The sequence below is a fragment of the Diadema antillarum genome, unplaced genomic scaffold, assembly GCF_040938485.1.
Source record: "Diadema antillarum isolate AM-2024a unplaced genomic scaffold, OU_Dant_1.0 seq00000205_RagTag, whole genome shotgun sequence".
NCBI classification, from domain to species: Eukaryota; Metazoa; Echinodermata; class Echinoidea; order Diadematoida; family Diadematidae; genus Diadema; species Diadema antillarum.
Genome location: NW_027271264.1, coordinates 860727 through 886650, shown reverse-complemented (window position 1 = coordinate 886650; position 25924 = coordinate 860727). Strand labels below are relative to the sequence as shown.

Genomic DNA, 25924 nt, shown 5'->3' with positions numbered 1-25924 from the left:
AAACAATAAAAATTCTCACTGAAATCACAGAAACGAAGAGAAAAGTACAGGATTTTCAAGTTTCCATTTCTTTTTAATAAAACAATATCAGTCACAATTACATCTGCCATGCAAACACCATGAGGCAGTGATAGAACTATCCTGCAAATTGTCGCTGGTTTCTGAATGGATACAAATCTTGAAAATCATTTTTCATGTTTACGATTTGGAGGTTAACACTTGTACTTGCAAGGGCATTCATTGCAGAATCATTATAACTCTGATCTGACACAAAGGAGATGACTTTTATTTGTGTTAAATTTATTCCAAGAAAGGTCATCTAGTGCCAGTATTGAGTGCAAGCCAATTAGAGACTTGAGACGCAATAATACCATCACTGCACCTAACTAGTGCGTACATGTGATCGAGACCAATATCACATTTTCATATTTTTGTCTCCTTTTTTAATGGAACTCTCAGTTTTCTGGTTGTTTGCGGGCATTCCATCTCACCCAGAGTCAACTTGACCATATAAGTGCAATCAATTTCTCTTTCACTCTGCAGGATGATGGCATACTCGATACAACTTTACAGACAGCTTGTTCATCAGCTAGTCACTACTGTGAGGTGAAAGCCCGAGACCAGTTATGCAACAACAAATTACTGACAGCACAACGCTTTCCACACTTAACAAATTCCTTGATGTTCTTTGTTGCATGTCTGCATGCCTAAAGGCTACAATCATCTGCATAAAGCTCCATGAAACCATGTGAGCCATGGACAAGCACTAGACAAATAATTTTTAATCATATCAATTGGCTTTTCATACAGCCAGGGTGGTGTGTTAAATGAAAATGAATATAAAAGGGAAGAAATGGAATGAGGTGTAAGCCAGTGAAGGTCAGTTCACATAACAAAGCTAATTTGATGGAGAATGTAGCATCACTGCGATTTGAAAGCGTATCGTAAGGACAGTCTGCACAAATTCTTATTTTAGACACCGTACCTGTGTAGAACTGATTGCCACTCGCCCTGGTCATCTGGGACTGGATGTCTCTCTATGGTTGTAGCTGTCTTCATTCTCATCTCCTGCAGAGATACAAGGAAAAATGACACACATCATCAGTTGTAGTTATTAACTTTATCATGATTATAATATTTGTCATCATCTTAAATTTCGTATCAATTCAAATTAACTGTATCTTTCTTTCTTCCCCTCCCCCTTCCCCTCCCTTCCTTTTGTTATACACCACAATGGCATCCAAATGGGATCAGCCAAACTCAAAATCTGGTAAGCTCAGCCTCAATTGCTACATACATGTATGTCTTCATATGAGTTTTGCAGCAAACCAAGTGCACTACTACATTGGCAAAGGTAAATTACGCAAAATTACACAAATATACACACAATTCTGAGACAGAAAAATAACAGATATTGATAGCAGAAACTCTATCTCTCCAGTAAAGATATTTCAACTCAGTATACATTTGTGTAGTACTCCCAAACATGAATCTAGGTCACTAATGCAGACACTCCAGTGTTTATTTTGGGAACCTGGTATAATGGGACCCCATTTATGAGTTGACTCTATGGGAATACGTTACACCAAGTTCCCGTAAGGAACGGGTTAAAAGATGGATGAATTGTTGACAGATGTCAAGATTTTGATTTGTATTTCTTGTACTGGGAGAGCTTACAGACAAGAGGAAGGAAATTCATTGTATATTTTGTATCTGGCATTTCGACAGTCAACGTGACTTTGTTTCAGATCTGTGGTTGATATGGAATCTGGCAGCTTTGATCGCCTGTGACCTCTGATTCCACCAGGCATTATGCCAATTCGGATTGGTGCAACCAGTTTGCAAACAAGCACTTTATAACAAAAACAAATGAGTCAACTGCAACTCATTGAAAGTGTTTCTCCTTCTGCAACCCTCTGAAGTTTAAAACCAGCTATGTCCCTTAAAGGATCCGCTAATACCCAAATACAAATACACAAAAAAGACAATGAAAACAATCAAATTTGTATTACTCTATTCATCTTACTGTATGGACCCCTTATGAGAAATCACAAGGGGAAAAAAAAAAAAGATATCTGATTTCAAAAAAAAAAAAAGTATCATAACACTGCTCAAGATTCAAACCTGTAAAGTCAAGAAAATTTTTCCATTATCTACATTCTGAAAATACAATATTCATATTAAAATAAACAAAGTCTCACTACACCGTACAGCTGATAAATGAATGAGTTGCCGAGGGGGGAAAAAAATCCACATTCAACCAATCCTCCACTACAAGTATGCAGGGATAGAGACTAAGTATGGACCATTGGGCTGAGGTTAAAGGGACTGTACAGTAATGGTTGAGGTGGGGATTCATGTTTTGAACATTCCTAAGTGAGATAATGAGAAACCTCTTATGAAATATCAAAGAGCATGGAATTTTAAGAAGGATTCAACATTTATTTGATGAAAATTGGTTTTCAAATGGCTGAGATACCCAAAAAAGTGATAATAATAAAAGGCGACAGGCCACGCCTTTTATTGGGATCTCTTTTTTCACCTTGTTTTTGGATATCTAAGCCATTTCAAAACCGAATTTCATCAAATAAACTTTTGATACCCCTTAGAGTTGCATGCTCTTTCACATTTCATAGAGTGGTTTCTGAATATCTCGCAAAACGTTAAAAGCTGAATCCTCACCTCAACCAGAACTGTACACACCCTTTAAAGTATGTGTGTGTGTGTGGGGGGGGGGGGGGGGGGGGGAAGGGGAGACAGATAATGAAGTCATAGACTAATTGACAGCTTGTACTAGAAATCTGAGCTGATTTCCCCATCACATTCTGTCTGACCACCTAAATTAGTCACTAGCACATTCAGTACACTACGTGCCATGCCTCTTATTCGTGCGTTCGTTCGTTCGTTCGTTGGTTGGTTCGTTGGTTGGTTGGTTGGTTCATTCATTCATTCATTTATTTTTTCGATTTTTTTTTTGCTTTAACTATCCCTTCTAGTCATATACTTCAAGGATTTCCGTTGTAAGCCATAGCCATAGATGCAATACAATATCATATGTTATTACTTTTTTCATTACATCTCTGTTACATTTTGTGTAATTTTTTTCTAAAACAAAAATTTCTATACTCAGAAAGACAGATAAGCCTACAAGTTGTATCTCTGTCTGTCACTGAGGACTCAAACTGTGTATATTCTTTATGCCATTTTGAGGATGTGAGGTGACAGCTCTCTCAAAAGCAAAAACATGCGACAGGTTTGGAAAAGAACTACCTCAATGTAGATAAAATCCAGCACACTCAGTATGAATAAGAACATTCAGCATAATGTGTTATCCAATAAATAGCAAATCAGCATCACAAACTCGAAAGATGCCTCCCCCCTCAAAAAAAACCCCAACAGGTACACACGGAAGGAATATTAAATGTACTCATTCTATACAGCTAACTGTAAACGCTATGACGCAATGATAGAAGCAGGACATATCCTATCCTGTAAACAGCAGTCATCTTTTCTTAAAATTTGATGAAAATTGGGAGGGCATGCAAAAGGGGGATTCTATCTTTAAAACATTGATCTTTGTGGTGGGTGCATTACCGCCATGTCTTTCTACAGTGTATACGGTAGGCCTACATTGTAAATCTGCACCCCTACATCACAATTAATCTCACAACATCTTCATCAGTGGAATGACAGGGCAGTCGTTCAAATCTGTTAATGCAAGCCATAATTGCAGTTTCCCTGGCTCTGATTGACACCCGAGCTTGCTTTGGTCGAGATTGAGAAATGTGCCACACAGTTTTTTAGTGCTGCAAGCACCGCTGTGCTTCCATAAACACAGTCTTGCGCTGTGTCACGATAGAGTATGTAAAAAGCATCATAAATGACAAGGAACCCCTTCCCCCCGTTTACTGCTGTCACTAAAAAGCAAAAAAAAAAAAAAAAATGACTTGCTTGGAATGGCACTGTCTTATTTAGAATCTGATGAGGAGGAAAAGGGAAATTACAATTCTGACATTACAGCTTTTCAATATATCTCATACCATTTCCCCATCTCCCCTCCTCCAAAAAAAGAATACCACCAATTGTGCTGTCATCATCTGTACTGAGTAGACAATCACCGAGAAGCACAAAATTACTTGCTAAGAATGACACTCTCAATCTCAAGATGAGGAGAGGGAGCTTTGAAATACTGAGTGTACATTTTACATTACTGAGTGTACATTTCACATATCTCATGAAACTATCATATCAGCAAAAGCGCTACCACTACCTAATCTCAGCTTGTGATGTGTGCAGAGAAGCAGAGGAATACAGGACAGAGCCACATTCGATGCAATCAAGCATGTCAGCAAGATGCAATCCATTTCTCTCAAACTGCACAGTAATTAGTACAGTTTGTGAACCAAGGATCAGAGTTTCCTATCCTTCTGTGATGTCTCATAAACTTCAACATAGATCGCGGCACATTATACATTGAGCATTAACATATAATATACATAATACGCTTCCCTCCTCAACTCTCCTCTGTATATAAAGCTCTTCTGCCAAGCAACGGTCCCTGCTACGACTACACACACATGGTGTTACCGCAAACCTTTCTCCCTCCTATACACTGAATTGACTACTTTTTAGATGGGTTTTCGGGAGCATTTTCTCTGAAATACACCAATTATCAGTCCTACACATCTACAAGTAATCTTTGGTTTTCATCCAAAAATTAAAAGAACACGGGCAAATCTGAAATCTTGGCTTATGTTGAGTCTTAGTCTCGTCTGTCCTATGCTGTCTCTACTCTACCATCAGCCTGCACACGTGTTCTAACTTTTTTCTTCCTTCAAGGACAGCTAAAATTGGGCAAGCTTTGAGTCATGCCATGATTCTTGCCTTACCAGTACACATTTGTGGAGCAATGGGGCAGAATGTTTCTGGGACAGAGCCATAGACGACGTGGCAACCACATGTTCAGCCCTTTTGTGACAAGATTTAGAGTGAACTGAATTATCTTTGTAGCTATACCCCTTCCATACCTTCTTTTCTCCTGGCAAGCAGCTTCCTGAAACTCTCAACAGGCCCATTCACATGCGTTATCCATCTTCGTATCACGATTCAAAAATTGATTTTAATCGTCACTGCCGTTCACACTTAGCTCAAAAAACAACAACAAAAACTATCAGCTGCAAGCCATACACTTAAAATCTCCAAACTGCATACGCTGTACATAATACCCACTGCAGTGGGACACTGGGAACTTGTGCTTGCAGCATCAGTAAGGATCATGGGGTTGAAAAAATGCAAAAAGTGATTTTTTTTTCATCAATAGCCCTGGGTACAATGGAAAAAGATAGCGAAGTTTAAGATCACAAAGTCTTTGCAAAGTTTGCTTCTCTATCCACACTGGCAGCCAAACTTCTCAATCTTTAAGTTCTCAAAGTTTGGGTCACTGGTGCGCAATTGCACGAAAAAAAGAGAGCACGTCGTCTGACAGCTAGTGATTGTGATGTAACAATGCCCACACATACATTACAGTGACTGCACGCTTCGGAGGCACTGCCCACAAACAGATGGTCGACTGGTCATGTGACAAATTTCCTGAAGTTTCAGTAGCTGTCATTCACACTGCCCAAAGAAAGAAAAGATTGGCGGGGTTCGAGAAATTTCCCTAGTTTGAAAGGGAAGTTTGCAGTCACACTGACAAAATTTTGAGATCTTAATGATTGCGATCTTAAACTTCACCATCTTTTGCCAGTGTGTCCACAGCTTATGTGTCATTCACACAAACTGTGCAAGGCACACTATTGTGAGAGTTTTAATAAAAAAAACCAAAAACAGTACAGCCTAATTTTTGCATCATGAGGTAGATTGCAATAGCTAATGATTTTATGTATGTACACACACAAGGATTATTGTTTTTTGCGTGTGTTTAAAAATCGGTATTTAAAATAAGTTAATCTATTTTCTTTTTTTCTTTGCATGCAAAAGGGTTGAGGATCATACCAAAAGGCAAATCAACTGTGCTTAGTCAAAGAAAAGGCCACAAAATGTTCTCTTTGCAGACATGGGATGGGTATTTTTTTTTTTTAGCTGAGAATCATGATACATTTGAGAAACAAGATCAACAGAGGGCGCTCTCCAGAATATGCCCCTACCTACTTTCTACCACAATGTGAGCACTCACTCACAGGATTGTATCATATCATATCACTGATGTATAAATGCAGTTGATATCGTACCTGCATGAGATCTTCTATGTTGAACATGAAGGGGCTTTGACCAAAGTTTGTGTCGACCACTTCGCCGGGTGTCTGAAGACCAACAGTTGGATACAGGTTGCTCTGTGGAAGACGAACAGAAGGGGCGGTAGATGGCTTACATGACTGACAGTCGTACAATCAGAAGGAATCATGACAGTACAGAAAAAAATGTGAACGGAGACATAAGTCATGTCACTTCTCTACATACCATGTTTATTGAAGATCTTTCATAAAATGTTCACGCTACAGCTTTGACTCTTTTCCTATTCCCAAACCCAAAGGAAAAATGTATTACAACTTTATGAACAATGAGTAGGAATACATACAGGTGTACACCTGAACATAGAAACTGCACATTGAAACGTCCCGAGATCGATACCAGTTTACCAACGGAAAATATTCATCACAAATGTCACCTCATTCGTCAGACACGCACGCACAGAAGCACATGCATAAAGCAGATTGTGAGTATCGATCACTCACTTCAACGAATATTGAGATCTATCCACAGACAAGAAGGGAGAAATGAATCTTTGATGGAAGGTACAAAAGAAACGGGAGAGCTATCAGTAGCAAAAAACTGACATAAGGACAAAAGCGAGTCAACTACAGATTAAAATGAAGTCTACTGGGAGAAACAACCAAACATACAGAATGGGACTAAAAGGCATGAAACAACTGCTTACAGCCATATTTCTCTGAAAAAAAGAAAAATGTTCTTTCAGTGGTGATCCATTTATTTCCGTCTGGTGTTCTCCATCCTGACAGCTTTCTTCGTAAATTGACGAAGATGAAGAAGAAATCTATCAATTCTGGTCAGATGGTGTTTGATCCCTTCCAGATCGCAGGCAACAAGTGACAAGATCTGACCAGCAAAATCCTGAAGAATTATGTCCTAAGCCTTGCCAGCCTCGCAGAGAGTCACACCTTTTTCCTGCCACATCGCCCCTTCCAAAGCCCCTTACAAATGAGCGGTTACATGACAACGGGAGAAATTAGCGCCCAGCCAGAATAGGACAGATCAATCCAGCATGTAGTGCCCCAGTGAGCCGGAGTGCCACGAACGGTGGCAGGCATCAGGGGTATGTGTCATGGCGGAACACATTCGCTCCCAAATGCCTCTGTGATCACAGCATCTTACATCATGTCTCACAGGGGTCGACAAAAAGTTCCAGGAGGTGCTTGGCCCAAAAAGGGGGAATTGAAACCAGGCCGAGAAAAAGGGCACACAGTGAGGGGCAGCAATGTTTCATTTCATCACAAATGTTGGAACTAGATGGGAGGGGGGGGGGGGGGGAGAGGGCGGGGAGGGGGGAGAAAGAATGTGTGTAAACAAAGTACCAAAAGATAGGAGAGAGAAAGGTGAGAAGGAAGAGAGAATCTATGGTCTTGCTGAAAATAAAAAGAACAAAGAAAGGAACCTTCCATAAAGAGGAAAGAAATATTTTTGGCAGGGTGTTTTTTAGCCTTTTACGGCTGGAAATGAGGATATTGGCCATGTTGCTATTAACATGAGCAGCTGTGTCGCAACGCTGTCAGCTACACATCAAACAAACATCCCTTCTTATCCACTCCATCAGACTACTGAAAATAAAGTCACTCCAGAAATAAGCAATGCCAGCACCATCCTAAAACCACAAGAAAATAAAATGTGTGCAATGTGCGTGACTCGTTTCTCATAGCTGAAGTTCATAATTGATGATTCAACAACATGTATTCAAATAACTTACATGCAAAAGATATGTTCACGTTTTGCTTTACAACAACAACTGGATTTCTACTCATCAAATTAATGTGCCACCCTATGAATTAATTCTGCAGAGCAAAAATAAATAAATAAACACATCAATAAATAAATAAAATATTTCCAATGAGGAACAACAACTTCAAACCCACCATATTTCTGATTTGAATCTAAATAGATCTCTGTTTAATTCAGGTCCCTTAGAACGAGTGCCAGTTTTAAAAGTGGATGACTTCAAGTCAGCAATGGCTACAGAATGTATTATACATAGCATCCATAATCTAGCCTCATATTTTCATTGCAGCGATATATGAAAATCATGATACATTGATGTACTGTACCTACAATGCATTCCTGACACAGACACAACCTGGCCATTCATGTCAAGTTAGACTGCTCGTCTGTGGCACCATTTGTGACAATCCAATGCAACTCTCACAGTAACGGACCAGCAGAGTCTCCATTTCAACACCACGGAGAAATCTCCCACCATAAAACAAGCCACAACACAAGCATGCTTGCAGGAAATACCCATGCACATCCACAGGAAAGCAGGAGTGGAAAAAGGGGACAGCAATACATAGGTGAAAAAATCTGAACCATCCAAAATGCAGATCCTCCCTCTCCGACCAACAAACACGCACACACTTTGATAATACAAACTTAAATATCCCCACGCTGACGGCTATCACCTTTCATAGTTACTCCCAAGGTTCCCAGAAGTGTGAAACAGGCAAATCACATACAGTTGTATCATACCTGGTGGTTTTGTCATTCAATTAGGAGTACCGGTATGTCTCAACCAATGTGGAAAGCCACAATGCCGATGTGATTGTGAAAGTACAAACTGATGATATATACAGTGTACTCAACCGGGTCTACTTTATGCTTCTTATTACAATATTCCTCAAAATTTCAATTGACATGAAAATTAGCTTTCTTTCTTCCTTTCTTTCTTTCTTGTTAGAAGACAAAGGCCTCTCACAAGGAAATTGCATTTGAAATGAATTTCATGCTTGCATTCACACACCACAGCTGGTTAACACTCCAGCAAGAAAATGAAAAATCCCCAGCTAACCGCCACCCATCCATCGAAATGGAAACTGGAATGTGAAGCTACAATAGGATTTCCCTGGGAGAATAAACAAACACTTTAATGCCGGCCAGTCAAAAGCTGACAACCTTATTATTTTAATGACCGATATCACGATAGACATGTCAGGGCTGATATAGCATACACCTACTCCATCTCTCTTTGTTTTTTGTCTACAGACAAAAATGATACTGTATTATAAGCCATTATTTTGCGAGGGTTTAATTTTTGTGAATTTTGTGAATCACTGTTGGAGCACGAATTTAACTTCAAGCGAAAATGTCGCCCACGCACTGTTGTAATAGTGCACTTACGGCAGCTTCGTGTCAATTGGTGAAAAACAACATCTTGCGAAAATGTCCATGACTTCCTCATTCACAAAAATATCTGTCAGCAAAAATAACAGCTTATACAGTATCCATAACATTGGTTCCTGCTACTCTATAACAATTTCTAATATTGTGGCGAAGATTTCATATTTTTTCTCAAAGGCCTAAATTAATAACAGTTTAAAAGCAGTCTGCACTCAATTCAATAGTTTCCTCCAAAACAACAAATAAACAGCATGCTAGTACAGTCTGTGAAAATCTGTACCAAAGGGCCACCCACAGTAACCATAGCTGTGACCTTATAGTGATATGACCTTTCTTTACAGAGTCACCATGCTCACTTTGCATTTTAGCAGACCAATTCATGATGCAATGCAGGTGTTCTAAACTATACATGTGAACATGGGTAGATCTTCAAATTTGCATACACCTGTTATATATGCAGAGTGATAAATGTTGACACCCATATGCTTGTGTAAAAAAAAAAAAAATGTGGTGGGGTTTTTTTTTTGGTATCATATGATGTGTCTAAACGTACTTGTCTGATACAATCTTATGTTTATTACTACAAGTAATTGCATGAGATTTAGCTAGGCAAAACCCAGAATGGCTTACATAAGCCAATACTGGCACTAAGATGTTGTCTTTCATGATCAGAAAATGCTTAATATCAGCATTGCTTGACACACACACACACATTTTTTTGTTTTTCCTTGATATTTATTAATTTCATTCAAATCATTCATGAATTAACCACACACACACACACACACACACACACACAACAAAACAAACATAACAAAACAAAAACAGTCAATATCCAATGCCTTCAACAACAAGATGCAGTCTTTGTACAGTATGCCCCTAACTAGCCCCAAAGAGAAAGGATAAATAACATGACACCTATATTATGTGAAGAGTAAAATATAGCATTGTCCACCCATAAACCACACCCACCTGACCAGGGTGGAATCATGGACCACAGACTTTGAACCATTATCAACTTGAACTTTGACATCGGAAGGGAGGTTTCCAAAATTGGTATATATTATCATCAAATAAAAGCAAGTTCATTGATACATAAGATGTCTGTGATGTTTGAGCTAGAAGAGGTATACAAATCTATTCTACCTATTAAAAAAAAAGGAAAGAATTGGACACACTTTTCATCATGCATGTTGTCATGTCAAACTTCAAAAGTGATGGAACAGACTTTTGAATAAAAACAAAAAAAAATATGTGTCTGTCATCATTTCCTATAGTACGGAGAACCGGAGAACGCACTTTACGAGGGCACCACCGATGTGAATCCTTGACACACTTTGGACTGAATCAACACTGAAACCTCTCTCCCTCAAACACAAAACAAAACACAAACAATAATACACATATCTATATATGTGACCCGCTACAACAAAAAGGTCCTAAAGTCGCGGACGGTCGAAGCCGTGAAAATCGAGTTTGAAGTCAGAGCATTAAAATTGGTCAAAACCTGCGATTTTCTGATTTTGATATATTATTCGAGTCTAACATGTCTTCTATCATCTGTTGAAATTTTGAAGCAAAATGATGAAAGGAAAGATTAAAAAATAGCGTTTTTTCTGAGCCATGTTTTTTGGCGTTTCAACGAAGCAAAAACTGGTTCGAAAATTTGGATTGAGCGCCACAGATAGGTTCCGCCCCTAACAACGACCAGAGTGATCTCATTGGTCAGTTTGCTGCTTGCTGCTAACCGAAGCGTGAAGCTCGCACACTGCCCAGTCGACTGGTGCGTGCGGGCGGGGTGCGCTATGCTCAGCCGCTTCTCACATCCTGGTCACTGATTGGTTGGTGAGGAGACTGCCGACGCTGATGTGCTTGAATGAACTCTTCGGGGGTTGCTAGGGCTTACCTTCTATTGTCCAGAGGTGAAAACTAACTTGCGTGTCCCTTGATCGCGATTGGGTCGAAAGGAAGACTTTTAGGGCGCTTTTCTCGAAACAGTGATTTTCCAGACGTCTCGACATGCTCTCTTTTAAACATCGATATCTCCGCAGCCGATTATTTTTATAAAATGTGTTATGTATCAATTTAAAGCAGAAAGATTAGGGGATTACATCGTGCAATTTTCAAATAATCGACCTCGCCCGACTTTAGGATCATTTTGTTGTAGCGGGTCACATATACATACATGTATACACACATGCATAAAACACATGTACACTTCCTATCAAAGAAAAGAACATACAATGACAAAAGGTTGCAAGACCATGATAACATAACTAAGGTTCCCGGGAGAATTTTGATCACATGATCTGCCATTCAGTCAAACAGACATACATGTGTAATCATTTGTCTGATTTTTTTTTTTTTTTTTTTTTTTTTTTGGGAGGGGGGGGGGGCTATGCAAGTTTGAGCTGCTCTTCACTTCAGGGGACCGTTTCATGAAACTTTTTGTCAGTGATTTACACTGACAACTGTTAAAAGCTACTGAAATCCTTGCATCTGATTGGCTGATAGCAAATTTGTCGGTGAAAACCTCCGACGAACTCGTTGATGAAACGCCCCCCTGATATCCAAACATCTTACTGTTCACCATTTTGACATTATATTGCCATTTAAGCATGAACAAATTAAAGGAGACCTCCGGATGATTCTCAGATTTTGACATTTGAACAACTATAAATTAGTTATACTGAGGACAGAGTTTCAGAATTTGGGATAATTGGGATGAAGAATAAGAATATTTTCAAAATTTAAAACAAATTGCAATGAACAAGGATGATGACATGGCAGAGTCACCATAAGAATGCATGAGTTGGGGCTAAGGAAGCAGCACAAAAGAAGAAGGCATGCATAGATTATACACAGGTGAACTTGCAAGCAAGCGGTTATATTGTAATGGAATTACACTGGTACATTTCTGAAATATGTGAACCTCCTATGTCATCATCCTTGTTCAGTGTAATTTGTTTAAGGTTTTTCAAACTATTGTTTCTCTTCTCAAGAACCACAATAAATTCTACAAATCTGTACATGGAGTTGTCGATTTATGTACTACATGATGTGAAATTATAAAAATCATCTGGAATGTCCCTTTAAATGAACTGAAAGTGAAAACTGATTTGGACAAGTCTGTCCTGTGTACTTACTGGAAGGTCTGTGAATGCGATACCTGTAATGAAACCAGAGCACACAAAAATCTCAGTCAGTCGATGAAAGGTTCACAAAATGTCATATGGGCAATTTAAAACATTCTAGCATTAATCTGTCTCAAGTTCAGCCTATCATACATGCAAAGCATCCCAATCAATTTGAAGTACCTAGACCTTATTTGTTGATTACATTGGACATAGTGACAAAAATGACTTCTGGCCAAGGGACACAAATGAAAAGTTGAATTACAATATCAAAGTTACAGGTGGTACACTCAGTCATCCAGGGCCCTGCTTTATGAAGAGTTGAAATTAATTATATAGTTGATTTCAACTGTAAGTCTATAGCAGCCTGTATGGTAAGGACATTTGAAATAGATTTTATCTTTTGATAAAACGAGGCCCTGGTCTTGTTAGCATCTTTAGGGGGTACATTCTTATTTAGAACTTGAACAATAACTGATTCTTCTGCAAAAAAACAAATTCCCAAATGTATGTAATCGCTAATTTTCACTGATGGTGGCAGTAGATTAAAAAAAACCCCAACAACACACACACCAAAAAACAATTGTCATCAATGTATGTCATTGAATCTTATGACTCAGAGACAGACTGAATGGTATTATCATTTCCTTGTTCTGTTTTGTTTTGCTCTGTTTTGAAATGAAAGAGAATAAAATCTATAATCCCTGATGTCTGGACCTGGAGATAATGTTATCATCACATTTACAATCTGAGCTGCAGACAGACAGAATCAAGGACACTGGTTGCCAGAGTTACACGTGTACATGTAGGTTGCAGAGATTTCTATACAAACAAGTTACCATTGAGTTGGAACTTGTGGCACAATGTGCTGGTCACCATCAATGCCACTCTGTGTCGGCAAAAGGCACATACTGCAGTGGCGGATCCGATGGGGGGGGGGGGGGGGGGGGGGGGGTACCAGGCGTGCACTCCCTCTTCATTTTTTGTTAAAACAAAAGAAATAAAAAGAACAAATTGGGGGGGGGGGGGGATGCGCTCCCCCTTTAATTTTGTAAATGCACTTCCCTTTTACAGAATTCCTGGATCCGCCCCTGGACTGTTTGTCCCAGCAGCTGCTGCAAGTGGCTGTGACTGAAAGCATGACGCCCGCCACTGGCTGTGGAAACCTCTATGATTTTAAAAGAGTCATGATAAATTGCCGGTGGTCATGCCAGAAGTCCACCACTGCTAGCCCCCCTTCACAACCTTTCTGCGACCATCCCGATTTCAGCCACATCTCTGTCAAATGCTAGAGGGATGGTATAGTATTGGTTGAGGTGAGGATGCAGCTTTTAATGTTTTGTGCGCTACTAAGAAACTGCTCTATGACATGTTAAACAGCACACAATTCTATGGACAATTGAAAGTTTATTTGATGACAAGCGGTTTTGAAATGACCGAAATATCCAAAAACAAGGTGACACAGAGTGATCCTAATAAAAGTTGTGGCCTGTTGCGTTCTATTAGGATCACTTCGTTCAGCTTGTTCACTTTGTTCTTTCATATTTCATACTAGATTTCTCATTATCTCACAAACACACACACACACACAAAAAGTTGGAAACCTGCAGCCCCATCTAAACCATCCCTTTGTGCCTCTGATTGCCACATACTAGTCTACCAGCGACTGATAAAGATTATGACAGAGCATGCGGACAGGTCATGCATTTACCACCACTGCATTTAGCCTTGACTGTAAGGTGTGGCCTGTCTGCACCCTTTCTTATCCTTTACTGAGGTGAGAGATTAATCCTCCCAGCTTGCGAGCTTTATACTTTCTTGTTTCAAAGTCAGAATACACGAGGAGGACGAATATTTCCTGGATGACCTGGTGGGGGTGCATTCACGTACCTAGATGAACGCCGTTCTTGGTGTAGAAGCAGGTCCCGTCGACCAGATTGATGCCACAGCCCACGATGTCGCGTGTCGTGAACGTCGGCCCGTAAGGCTGCCCGTTTCCCGTCGAGTTGAAGGTGTGCCCGTTGTCGCCGTGGTAACCGTAGGAATGCTTGTCCCAGCCTGTCAGGTTAATGTCCATGGGCAATGGAGTATTGAGCAAGTCAGAGAGTGAGAGTGGGGAGAGTTGACCAACAACAGGATGTGGGCTCAGGCCAGGTGAGAAACATAAACATTTTCCCCCAAGGACTGCCGGATGAAACCGTCAATTCGATATCATGCAAGCATGGCGTGGTAGCAGTACTTTTAAAGGTTACTAATGGTCGAAAGACAATGTAGCATTGTCCCAAGGTTTGAGCTTTTTGTTGTCGTTGTTGTTGTTGTTGTTGTTGTTACCTTATAACAACAAGCATTAGGGGTAGTCATACTCATAAATCCCAACTTCGAAAAAAACAACACGACAATTAGAATGTTAAACAGATCAATGAACTTTAAGATAAAAGACGGAATGATGCATCTTTTTGTGTCACTGACTACATGAACTAGACAACAACCACCCTGGTAATATGACTGTTAATGTCATTTCATTGATACTGGACACTTTTCTCTGTTTTACGACCAATCAAGAGCAGTCTATACCAGTGCTTTCTATCAAGCGCATTGCCAATACAAGAATTGTTCTTTGCTCTCTGCTAGTTGACAGTGCTTACGTCATCACATGCACGAGGTCTGCTCATGAAAATTTTGAGTTTCCATCGAATGCAATCAGTTTCACGAAGGAGCACACAAAGAAAAGACCCTTTGACAACATAACATCAAAAGTTGTGCAGCCAGGACTTCAAAATGTTGCTATTCCTGCTTGCAGCGTCGTACATGCAATCTACAAAAATATCACAGCATGTCTTTTCCCCTTGCCAGCCACTTTATACACTTCCAAATATTGAATTGGCTCAAAAAAGAGGACACGCATGAAGATATCAAACACTTCTATTGACTAAAGGCATTCATGCCTGTGGCAAAAGTAATACTTTCCACTTGATCTCTATTTCAAAACATTCCCAACCCTACCATATGCTCCCCATTATCACACTTAACTCTTGAAAATTACATCTGATCAATGTTCCTTTGCCCACGAACAGATTGGTTTCTTCCGGTGCTCTGGACCACTAATGATACTTTCTCAAAGAAATATATGGATAAATAAAAAGAACAATCTATCATCACTGCATTAAATTTATACATCTATGCTCCGCTCTCTATAACTATGACCAACCACGTACATAAAAAGTCATTATTGTCATTACGTCATTGTCTTTTTATCATGAAGACTACAATTCAAATTTCAAGATCATATCATTGCTCTTCTACTGAATTTCACTCTCAATTGGGTTATTTTCAAGTGAAAAAGCAATGATACCACACAAGTTATCACCTTTGAAGAACAATTTCACTCACCTGGTAACCTGCTCATGTTACTTCCAAATTCTTCTGTTGAAAGGCCTATTCCCATGTACCTGCCAAGAACAAATGGGAGAAACAGAGAAAAAAAAAAATTGATGAGTCACCAGACAACATAAATTACTGCTCATCATGTCTTTAGCACACTTGGTGTAGAGGAATCAAATGGGCTTTACTCAAACAACGATTATATATTGCATCAAGATGAGATATATAAGTTCTGCAGTCTTGCATTGAGGTGCCTTACATTTGTAGCATGCCATTCTAATGACAAAGTGTTCGGAATAATACTGCTAGGGATTTAGAAGCAGTCTCCCAAGAGCAGAAATGGTACAGCCGTATTGCGGAGGATATTCAATACCCCAAAAGTATTCACTGTTTCAGCCACTATTTCTGTTTTCACACAGGAGACTTATGACAACCACATAGCTTGCGGGGGAAGGTAGTCACTTGTTGCTAGCGAGATGCAACAACAAGTCATAACATTGTAGACAAAATGAAATATTCCATGATGCACACAGTAGCAGGTACTAGTTCATGCATCTCAGTATGACCCATCACTAAGCACTGCCACCAGCTATCAAATGAATACTTGTAAGCTATGATGATTTCAACAGATTTGTGTATTTTCCCACCTTACTGTTTTTTTAATCAGCCCACTGTTTTTGTTTTTGTTTTTTTTTCTACAGTTACATACTAAAGAAATGCTAGTAGCACACCTTTTACAGAATTTTACTCATTACTGCCAATATAGGTGTACGCTACTATCATTACCCTGACACCCTGTTTATGTACAAGGTCATGTTCATGCCAATGAATTGAGGTCAAATAGAGTTCAGTAGAGTGATATTCTTCACAGTCACATTTTCATGGTCTTCACTGCAGACCCATTTCTGGTGGAGAGAGGGTAGAGAGCATGTGACTTTTGGGCCGGTAAGCGCGTGCACTTCAAACACACTGAAAGTTGACAAGTCACGTTCGTTGGGCCAGTGCCAAAGAAATGTCCACTGGATAGTGCCATAACTGTCAAGCCTCTGAACTGAGTCACTAGCCATGATACTAGTTCCACACTAATAAAATGGCTTTTGTCTATCCAATGCCTTATCTTTCTGCCTTAGTAAAGAAGATACTGCATATCTTCTTCTTTTTTTTGGGGGGGGGGGGGGGGGAGGGGGAGGGGGGAGGGGCAAGGGATGGATTTTTCTGGTTGTGGTCTATTGGAAAAAATCTCTATAAAATCTATGCAATCAGAAGGCTGGACATGCTTTCTTTCAATTTCAAAGTCAATAAAAATATGCAATTTTGAATAGTAAGAACAAGAGTTTTCCCTTTAAGGGACAATGATCGATGAGCTGATTAAGGTAAGGTACGTGAGCAAGGTACGTAATTGATCCAAATTATTGAATCAAGTAAATAAAAGATATCACTATAAAAACTAGAAATGTCGCTACGGCGACTGATGCCTCCACCATAATGCATGATTCTCCCAATAGGTGTATAGTACAATGTCTTCACAATGTGTGATGACAGTTTCACATAACTGGTAAAATATCGAAATAACAGGTTTATCAGAAATATCTTGAATGTTCACTTTCCACAAACTGGGTTTGCTATAATTGTCTATTAAAGAGTGCAGGTACACATATTTGGGGAATTGAAAATTTTTACTTGACTTCTGACCGACCTTGTCATAAGTTTATGCATGGAGTATAATTTTCAAGGTATGAAGAAAGAGTGTAATTACACTAAAAAAAAAAACAGTACAAAATATATCTTTTTTTTTCATTTAAACCTAACCTTTGACCCTTAACCTTGACCTTTGACCTTCTGGCTGGAAATTTCCAAGAGAATCTCCATTAAGTAATACATGTACGTACATTAAATTTTAAAACTAATAATGCAATCATTGCATATACTAGTACAGGCTTATATGAGGGAAATAGTAACATTTTGAGGAGTTGACCTTGACCTTTGACCCCCTGACTATTGACCCATGGCCCCTAAATTCCCTAATCACTGCCAGTCAGTACATGCATATGTACCAAGTTCCATGAAGATACATTGAACCATTTGTGAGAAAAGTGATATTGCAACATTTTCACCTAACCTTTGACCTTTTGACCTTTGACCTTATGACATGAAACTCTCTCTGGAGAATCTTTATGCAGCAGTACATGTCTACACTAAGTTTCAAGAAAATAACTGCGGGCATTGCATAGATATGGGGGAAATAGCAACATTTTTAGCATTTGACCTTGACCTTTTGACCTTTGACCTCTTGTCAATGTCACTAAAATCTACTCAACTAATTGTCCCATCATACATCATCCTTGGACCAAGTTTGGTGAAAGCTGCTTCATCCAGTTTTGAGTTATCACGTAAACAGATAAATTTTAGGATTTGACCTTGATCTTTGACCTTTGACCTCTGTCCAATTTCACTGAAAAACTAATCAAGTAATTGTCCCATCATACATCATCCTCCAACAAAGTTTGGTGAAATTTGCTCCATACAGTCTTGAGTTATTGCGTAAACGGATAAATTTCATGATTTGACCTTGACCTTTGACCTTTGACCTTCAGCCGATTTCACCTAAAATCTAATCAAATCATTGCCCCATCATACTTCATACTTGGACCAAGTTTGGTAAAATTCCAGTATATATTACTCAAGTTATCGCGTAAACGAAAGCGGACGGACGTACGTACGGACGTACGGACGTACGGACGGACGGACGGACAACCCGAAAACATAATGCCTCCGGCACCACTACGTGGCGGAGGCATAATAAAAATAAAAACTGAGTAAACAGACTACTTCCTTGGATACTAAAACATTCAGTGAATTATCAATTACTGTATACATATGAGATGTCATGTACTGTTCATGTGGAGATTCATGCATATATAACATAATAAGTGTCCAATATATTTTGTTTTGTTTATGCTTTTGGCTTTGATCTTTATCAAATAATGACATGAAACTCTTTACAAATAATATTGCCATAATACAATTACAATTATTTCTTTCTCTCTTTTTTTTTTAACATAAACTGTGCAAGCAGAAACTTTGCATTTGGACAATATCAGTAAACTTATAGCTCCAATATCCCACATGACAGTATTTCTGGGCTCATTTTGATATCTTCCACAAATTTTTACATGCCCCTCTTTTCTCACTAGTGAAGTGGAGCAAATATTTGCACAATTTAGAGACTGTGAAATATTTCATGTTTGCAAATGATGCCCTGACTGTCACATTTTAATATAGATATATACATACACACACACACACACATCTGGACTCGCAAGTATACAGTAATGTATACAAAATGACACTTTGCAATGTCCATATATTTGAAGGCAGCTTTCAACATTAACTTTCATTTGTATGATGAAATATTTGGAGGAAGCTAATGACTCACTCAAGCCACGAATTTCTCAAGACACTTGCCATTCGCGGACATGCACCGGTAAATTTGATTTTCTTTGAGGACTCTAGGCCCATAGTGTTATTTTCTATGGGGGAGTGGCCCCTTAGAGAATCAATATGTTTACCTGAAGCCTACTTGTGACGGGTCTACTGGTAGAGTGAAGTTTCCCCCAATCATATACTTGCATACAAATGAATTTTGAATAGCAAATGCAGAAAGGTAAGCAAATACTCAGTGGATTCAAGTTTTAGGAAAACCAAACAGTTCATTCAAGGGATATGACTTTTTTTCTCTTTAGATAGACATGCTTGTGCTACCCTGTCTCGATAGGAACTATACATGTCACAGAGGTGGAATGAAACAATGAAGAAAACTTAAAAGGAATTACAAGGGTTCATTTTGCTGGAAATCAAAGGTGCACTTGATCCAGCTCCTCCAAAAGGCATGAAGAACAATAACATTTGTATTCAATCATTAAACAGACCTCAACTACAGTGTCTACAGAATGTGTACTTCCCCTTTAATTTAAAAAAATAAAGGCTTGTGAGAGGCCTTTTATTTTTGTTTCATTCTGTTCTCCTACTGAAAAAGTTCTAATCTTTTGAGGGCACCACATGGAATTAACCATCAATATAACCATCAAAATTCAACATGCCTTCACTTTTCTAGCGTAATGAAAGAGTACTTGACTAGCCGCTTTCAGCACGGGGAATAATTACTACCCATAACATATGTCAGTATTAAGTTGATGGAATGTGTAATTTTCACGAAAAATGATTTTTTGTGGAGTTCTCTTTATATTGTTGTCCACACATGATGTCATGAACTCAAGTAGTCTCCTTATCCAGTCATTCCAATGCCTAAACTTTAAAAATTCATAACTTTGCATCGATTATCAAATTTTCCTCAAACTTTCACTCATGTGTTCTACTAATGTTGCTGCTTTCACTCAATTCACATTGCTCTTTGGGTTTTGGTTTCCGTCAAATAGCAGCAAAGAGTGGTACAGTTGTATATCATGGTGAACACTGTCTACATAAACATCAGGGAATGGTATACTGTGATTAACACTGTCTACAAGATCATCAATAAATAATTGTATATTGTGATTAATATTGCAATATAGCATCAACCAGATCCATGGGGAAAAAAAAAAAAAGAAAAGAAAAGGTGATTAATCTGGCTGGAATCCAAAGTAAGGGGGAAGTAAATTATTTGCCTGCCTGATTTGGGCCTCTAATAGGCCATTTTCCTGATAAGGAAAAATATTATACGAAGGGGGTGCCTATTTCTGAAGGCCATACAGCTATAGGCACAATAATTACTTCGAAAATTATACAGCTTCACTTAAGGCACTTTCAAAAGGCTTAAAAACATAAAACAAAAGATGTATTGTCAATAATAAAAACACATGATATACATGTAACACTCAGCAGGCAGTATTCTTTCATCGAGCTCGCCCTAAAATAACTGTTGTAGTTGTCCAAGCACAAACAGACATGGTGAATTTGACTTACTATTGATTTAGCTATACAAACTAACTAGGAAAGATTGCAAAATGTCACATCGTCCCTGACACAGAAAACCTGCTGGGAAAAAATTGTTTGCAATGAAGACTGTGACATTGGCGCTGATATACATTGCATGGAGTAGGTGTAGTGATGCAAAGTTAAGCACTGTGCATACATCATGCTCATAAATGGAGATTGTTCCGTTTCCATTTTAAAAACATAACTTCAATATCACTCTTTTAATTACAGGCAGTGGATAAACATAGCAAGAGCAGTGCTCAAATTTCATTTCACTGCGTCAAAGAACCATCAGCAGATTATATGATCAACTATTTTGCGTTTTTTTATTTAACCAAGAATATATATCATGTTGCTCACTAGTTTTCACTTCGCATTATGTTGTTACTTGTTATTGCTGAAATGTTGCATATTATGTTGTTATAATAATGTTTTACAATGCAGTTCATCATAATTTAGCCTTTTGGCTACTATTTTGCATGTTTTTCGATAAACGACTATAAATCAATAAATAGCAATAGACCCCCTCAAATTTGGCCCATCTTCAAGTACCGGTACTCTGAAGGAAACAACCACCCTTCTCAAACATGTTGGCAAAACAATGAGAGAATGGTAGGGGAAGGCAAAACGTACCTGAATGTCATATGAACTTCATCAGGTAATAGTGAATGTTATCATAGCACGGCAAGTCACGCATGTGCTGTCCACGCTTAATTGTATTCACCCTGTCATTGTCCTTGGATGATAGAAAATGCTATTAAAGGCAACAGTTTGCAGGGGACTAGGATTGAGCATTTCAACACCATGTGGTAAATGCAAAAGAGTTTAATGTTTCGACAGCACAAAGATCCCTAATTTGTTACTACTGAAACATCTTATCAGTCTGGGGTACATTTTACCATGCTATAAAGCCAAGATGTTATTTATAATAGAAAAAACTAGAAATGTCACTACGGCGACTGGTGTATGCCTCCACCATAATGCATGGTTCTCCTACTAGGTCTATAGTACAATGTCTTGACAATGTGTGATGACAGTTTCACACAATTGGCAAAACATTAAAATGACAGGTTTGCCACAAATGTGCTGAATGTTCACTTTCCTAAAACTAGGTTCAATTGGATGAATGATTAAAACGTCAGAGTGGGGGAACTGATGATTTTTACTTGACTTTTGACTCTTTTATAAGTTTATGCATTGAGTAATTTTCAAGGTATTGAGAAAAAGTATAATTTCAGTATCAAATGGTAAAATAGTATTATCTAAACCTGGCCTTTGACCTTTGACCTCACATATCCAAAGAGAATCACTGTTAGGTAGAACATGCATAAATATGTAAGTTTCATGATAATACCTTGAGTTACTTTTGAGATATGGAGGAAGAAGTGCAATTTAGCACTTTCACTTGACCTTTGACCTTTTGGCAAGAAACTTCCCACAGAATATATATTGGGTTATACATGCATACATCCAGTTAAAAAAAAAAATCCTTCAGGCATTGCATAAATATAAGGAAAGTAGTGATATTTTGAGGAGTTGACCTTGACCTTTGACCCCCTGACCTTTGACCCATGACCCCCAACTTCCCTAGATAATCACTGCCCATCAGTACATGCATATATACTAATTTCCATGAAGATACCTTGAACCATTTGCGAGATATGGAGAAAAACATGAAATTTCAACCTTTTTTTCACAAAATAACCTGTGACCTTTGACCTTTGACCCCGTGACCCTAAAATCCAAACAAAGTATCATCCCCCCAGGATATACCCTCATACCAAGTTTGATGCAAAACCACATCACGGTTCTTGAGATATCGACAAAAACAAAACGGGACGGACGTACGGATGGACGTACGGACGAACGACCCGAAAACATAATGCCTCCGGCCACTTCGTTGGCGGAGGCATAAAAATATGCCAATCACTTCTTTTCCACAAAGGAATGACTGTAAAACAGTGTTCACGCTGAGGAAGGGGATCCATATCAGTGCGGTTCTGATTAAACAAGCAGACCTGATCAAGTAAAGGGGAATCCTATACTATAATACTCGAAGTTGTTGTTGTTGTCGCGGCCTTATGTATTTCCTGTTTTATTCCGGCGTTGCTGGTTTATCTATCTCCTCCCGAGCCGTCGGCTCCGGGCAGCTGCGACCGGTGCCGTCGGCCGCAGGAGAGTATCCTGCATCGAATGGCGCGGGTTTCGTCCCCTCTCCGCCTCCGTGTCGACGTCGAGGACGAAAAAGAAAAGTTAATTAGCTTAATGCATAATGCATTTTTGTGCGTGACGAAAGAGCCGAGCGTTTCAATATTCACCGATCCTGCGCTGGCCTCCTGCTTTCTCGATCGTTGCAGAGACACTGCTGGGGGAAACTAAAGATGAGGGTGCAGCGAAATCCCTGACATCTTCCGGCGGACGCGCACGCACATACACAATGTACAGAACTCTACTCACTCTACACTGTGTGTATAGTTCTGTGATGTACCTTTGCCTCCGCCAGTGCCCTGTTACGTGTATCATGTATTGACGATGGTTACACGAAGCACTATATCTGCGTGCGCGTGATATGGACTACAAGGGCATTTACGTACAGTTCGCCATTGGCGTCCCCAAATGAAAACAACGAACGTTGTTATTTAATTGTATTTTGCACAACTGCAGAATACTATGCAGCTCAGGTACGTCATTTAGTTTTACCGCTCGCCGTTTGCTCTCAAGTCCGATGTCATTGTACGTAGACTGTTTAGGACGGTTAAATATATTTGCCGATCGTACCTTTCCATATCAGATTACACGCGCAGCTGTGCCCATTCATTTACTGCAGAGCTGCTGTAATCATACATATTCATAAGATGAGCGGACGTAGAGGAAAACCTCGCTTTGCCGACCGCCTATTTTTTAAAATTACAAGTGAAAATAGAATGTGTGGTTCTATGATCTATCAAACCAAGTTTTGGTGACAAAAAAAAACAAGAGGGAGCAAATGAAGACGAATATATATTCTTCTTTCTTCCATAACATGGAAGAAAATATTAAAGAAAAAAAATACGAGGTCGTGAGACCCTATTCCCACGGGTGCCTATTAAACCTGATGACTATGAGTATGATCTCCCCCTCCCCAAATGATAACAATGATAATACCAAAGATAATGATAATGATAATAGTAATGATGATGATAATAATAATAATAATAGCAATAATAGGAGTAATAATAATAATAATAATGATAACAATAATGATAATAATAAGAGCAATAATTGTAGGCCTAATATTAATCATGATAATGTACAGTCTGAAGCAGATGATGGTTCTATGATATATCAAGCCAAGTTTTGGTGATTAAAAACAAAAAGGAGGGAGCAAGTGAAGACGAAAATATTTTATTTTTCTCTCATAACGTGGGGAAAATAAATATGAAAAAAAAACCCGAGGCCTTGAGACCAGCCGTGGATTCCCGCGGGTGCCTGCGTGGATGCAAGAGCAGGCCGTAATCAAAGTCATAGTGTTAATATCTTCCCGTTTCGACGGGAACAATCTGTGGGCAGAACTTTCGGGGAATCTCATTTGCGTTTTTGGTAATTTTCACTGAATGTTATTATTTTTTGCCCTGTGGAGGTGGAAATGTGTGTGTGCGTGAGAGCGGGGGGAGGGGTGAGGGGCAACAAGACAACTGTTGGACTTCAACGGGTGCAAATAACCCCTCGAAACTCAAGTTCTATAATAAAAGCAAGTAGTGGCGGGAATGATCCCTACCAATGGACCGGATCGCCGGGCACATACTACAAAATGTATTATTAAATTTCTGGGAAGGGTGGTCATTTAGAAGACAGCACAATTAACGAAAGAATGAGAAGAATTTTCTTTTTATTTCTTCAATAAAAATGTGCAAAATCGTATTATGAGAAAAAAATTAAAACCTCTCAGACCCGTGGATTTCCACGGGTGCTGCTAGTTTGAAAAAAGAAATACACAGGTTAACATGAATTCCTACTGGTTTTTCTGAAGCATCTGAGGTCTATTTTCAAACTCTGGATCTTTCCTGGGGCCCGTTGCATAAAAGATACTATTATGGTAACTTTGCCATCCAATGGTAACTACCATGGCAAACAATACTCAACAGCCAATCAAAATCAAGAATTCCATGGAAGTTACCATTGGATGGCAAAGTTACCATAATAGGAAACTTTTTATGCAACGGGCCCCAGGTTGAAAGTTAACTGTTGGGCTATTAAATGCTGGTGGAACACACATCACGCTACCACCCTTCCCCTTTACATTGACAGTCTACTGGGTCCTCTCCTTGTTGTCTTCCCATATTTCATGCTTGACACTGTGGATGCTTGCTGAAACAATAGGCATGTTAGCATAGCCATGTTTTTCTCCAGCTTTGATTTATATCCATAAATAGTCCACGCCACCATACATGCTTGGAGGATGACGTACGTTGGCACAGGTATGAACAGCAACTACTATCAATGTCATATGCAGAGATCCTGATTTGCTGTACATTTAGAGGTCCCACTTCAACAGTCGACAACCAGCTACATGAACCAGTAACAGATTTATTCCATTGGGAAACCACACTTTCACTACACCTGCATGTTTTTGTTTTGTTTTGTTTTTGTTTTATTGTTTTTTAACACCCATTTTGGCCAGCTGCTGTCCAGCAGGCTCTTATGCTACAATGTTATTGCAATCCCTGACAGGTTTTAATACATGGGTTTGCATCCATGGCACCCACACACAAACTACCGATACTGGAAGTGAATTAACTTGTATAATGCAGAGTACACAGAAAGTCGCTTGCCAAAGAATTGCTTTTCTCTTGCCCATAGGAACAAAGACAGAGGATCGCACAGAGGAAATGCTTTGATTATCTTGTGGCTCATGCTTGCGGTTCCTGAATGCCCAAATCAACATTCATGACGTTTTATGGGCTACAGCTCTTTTTTTTTTTTTGGGGGGGGGGGTGTTATTATTGTGGGAAGGTTGTGTGTGTGTGTGTGTGTGTGTGTGTGTGTGTGTGTGT

General features: G+C 39.1%; 1 protein-coding gene across 1 annotated transcript in view; it reads right to left on the bottom strand.

The window, feature by feature from the left end:
- LOC139728918 (ran-binding protein 9-like) overlaps positions 1-25924 on the bottom strand; it is an 89287-nt gene that overhangs the window by 9100 nt on the left and 54263 nt on the right. Inside the window, exons 3-7 of the mRNA XM_071639847.1 lie at positions 15927-15985; positions 14427-14594; positions 12549-12571; positions 6231-6332; positions 986-1068 (exon numbers count right to left, since the gene is read on the bottom strand). Of these exons, the coding sequence (XP_071495948.1) occupies positions 986-1068; positions 6231-6332; positions 12549-12571; positions 14427-14594; positions 15927-15985 (435 nt within the window). The remainder of the gene's footprint in view (positions 1-985; positions 1069-6230; positions 6333-12548; positions 12572-14426; positions 14595-15926; positions 15986-25924) is intronic.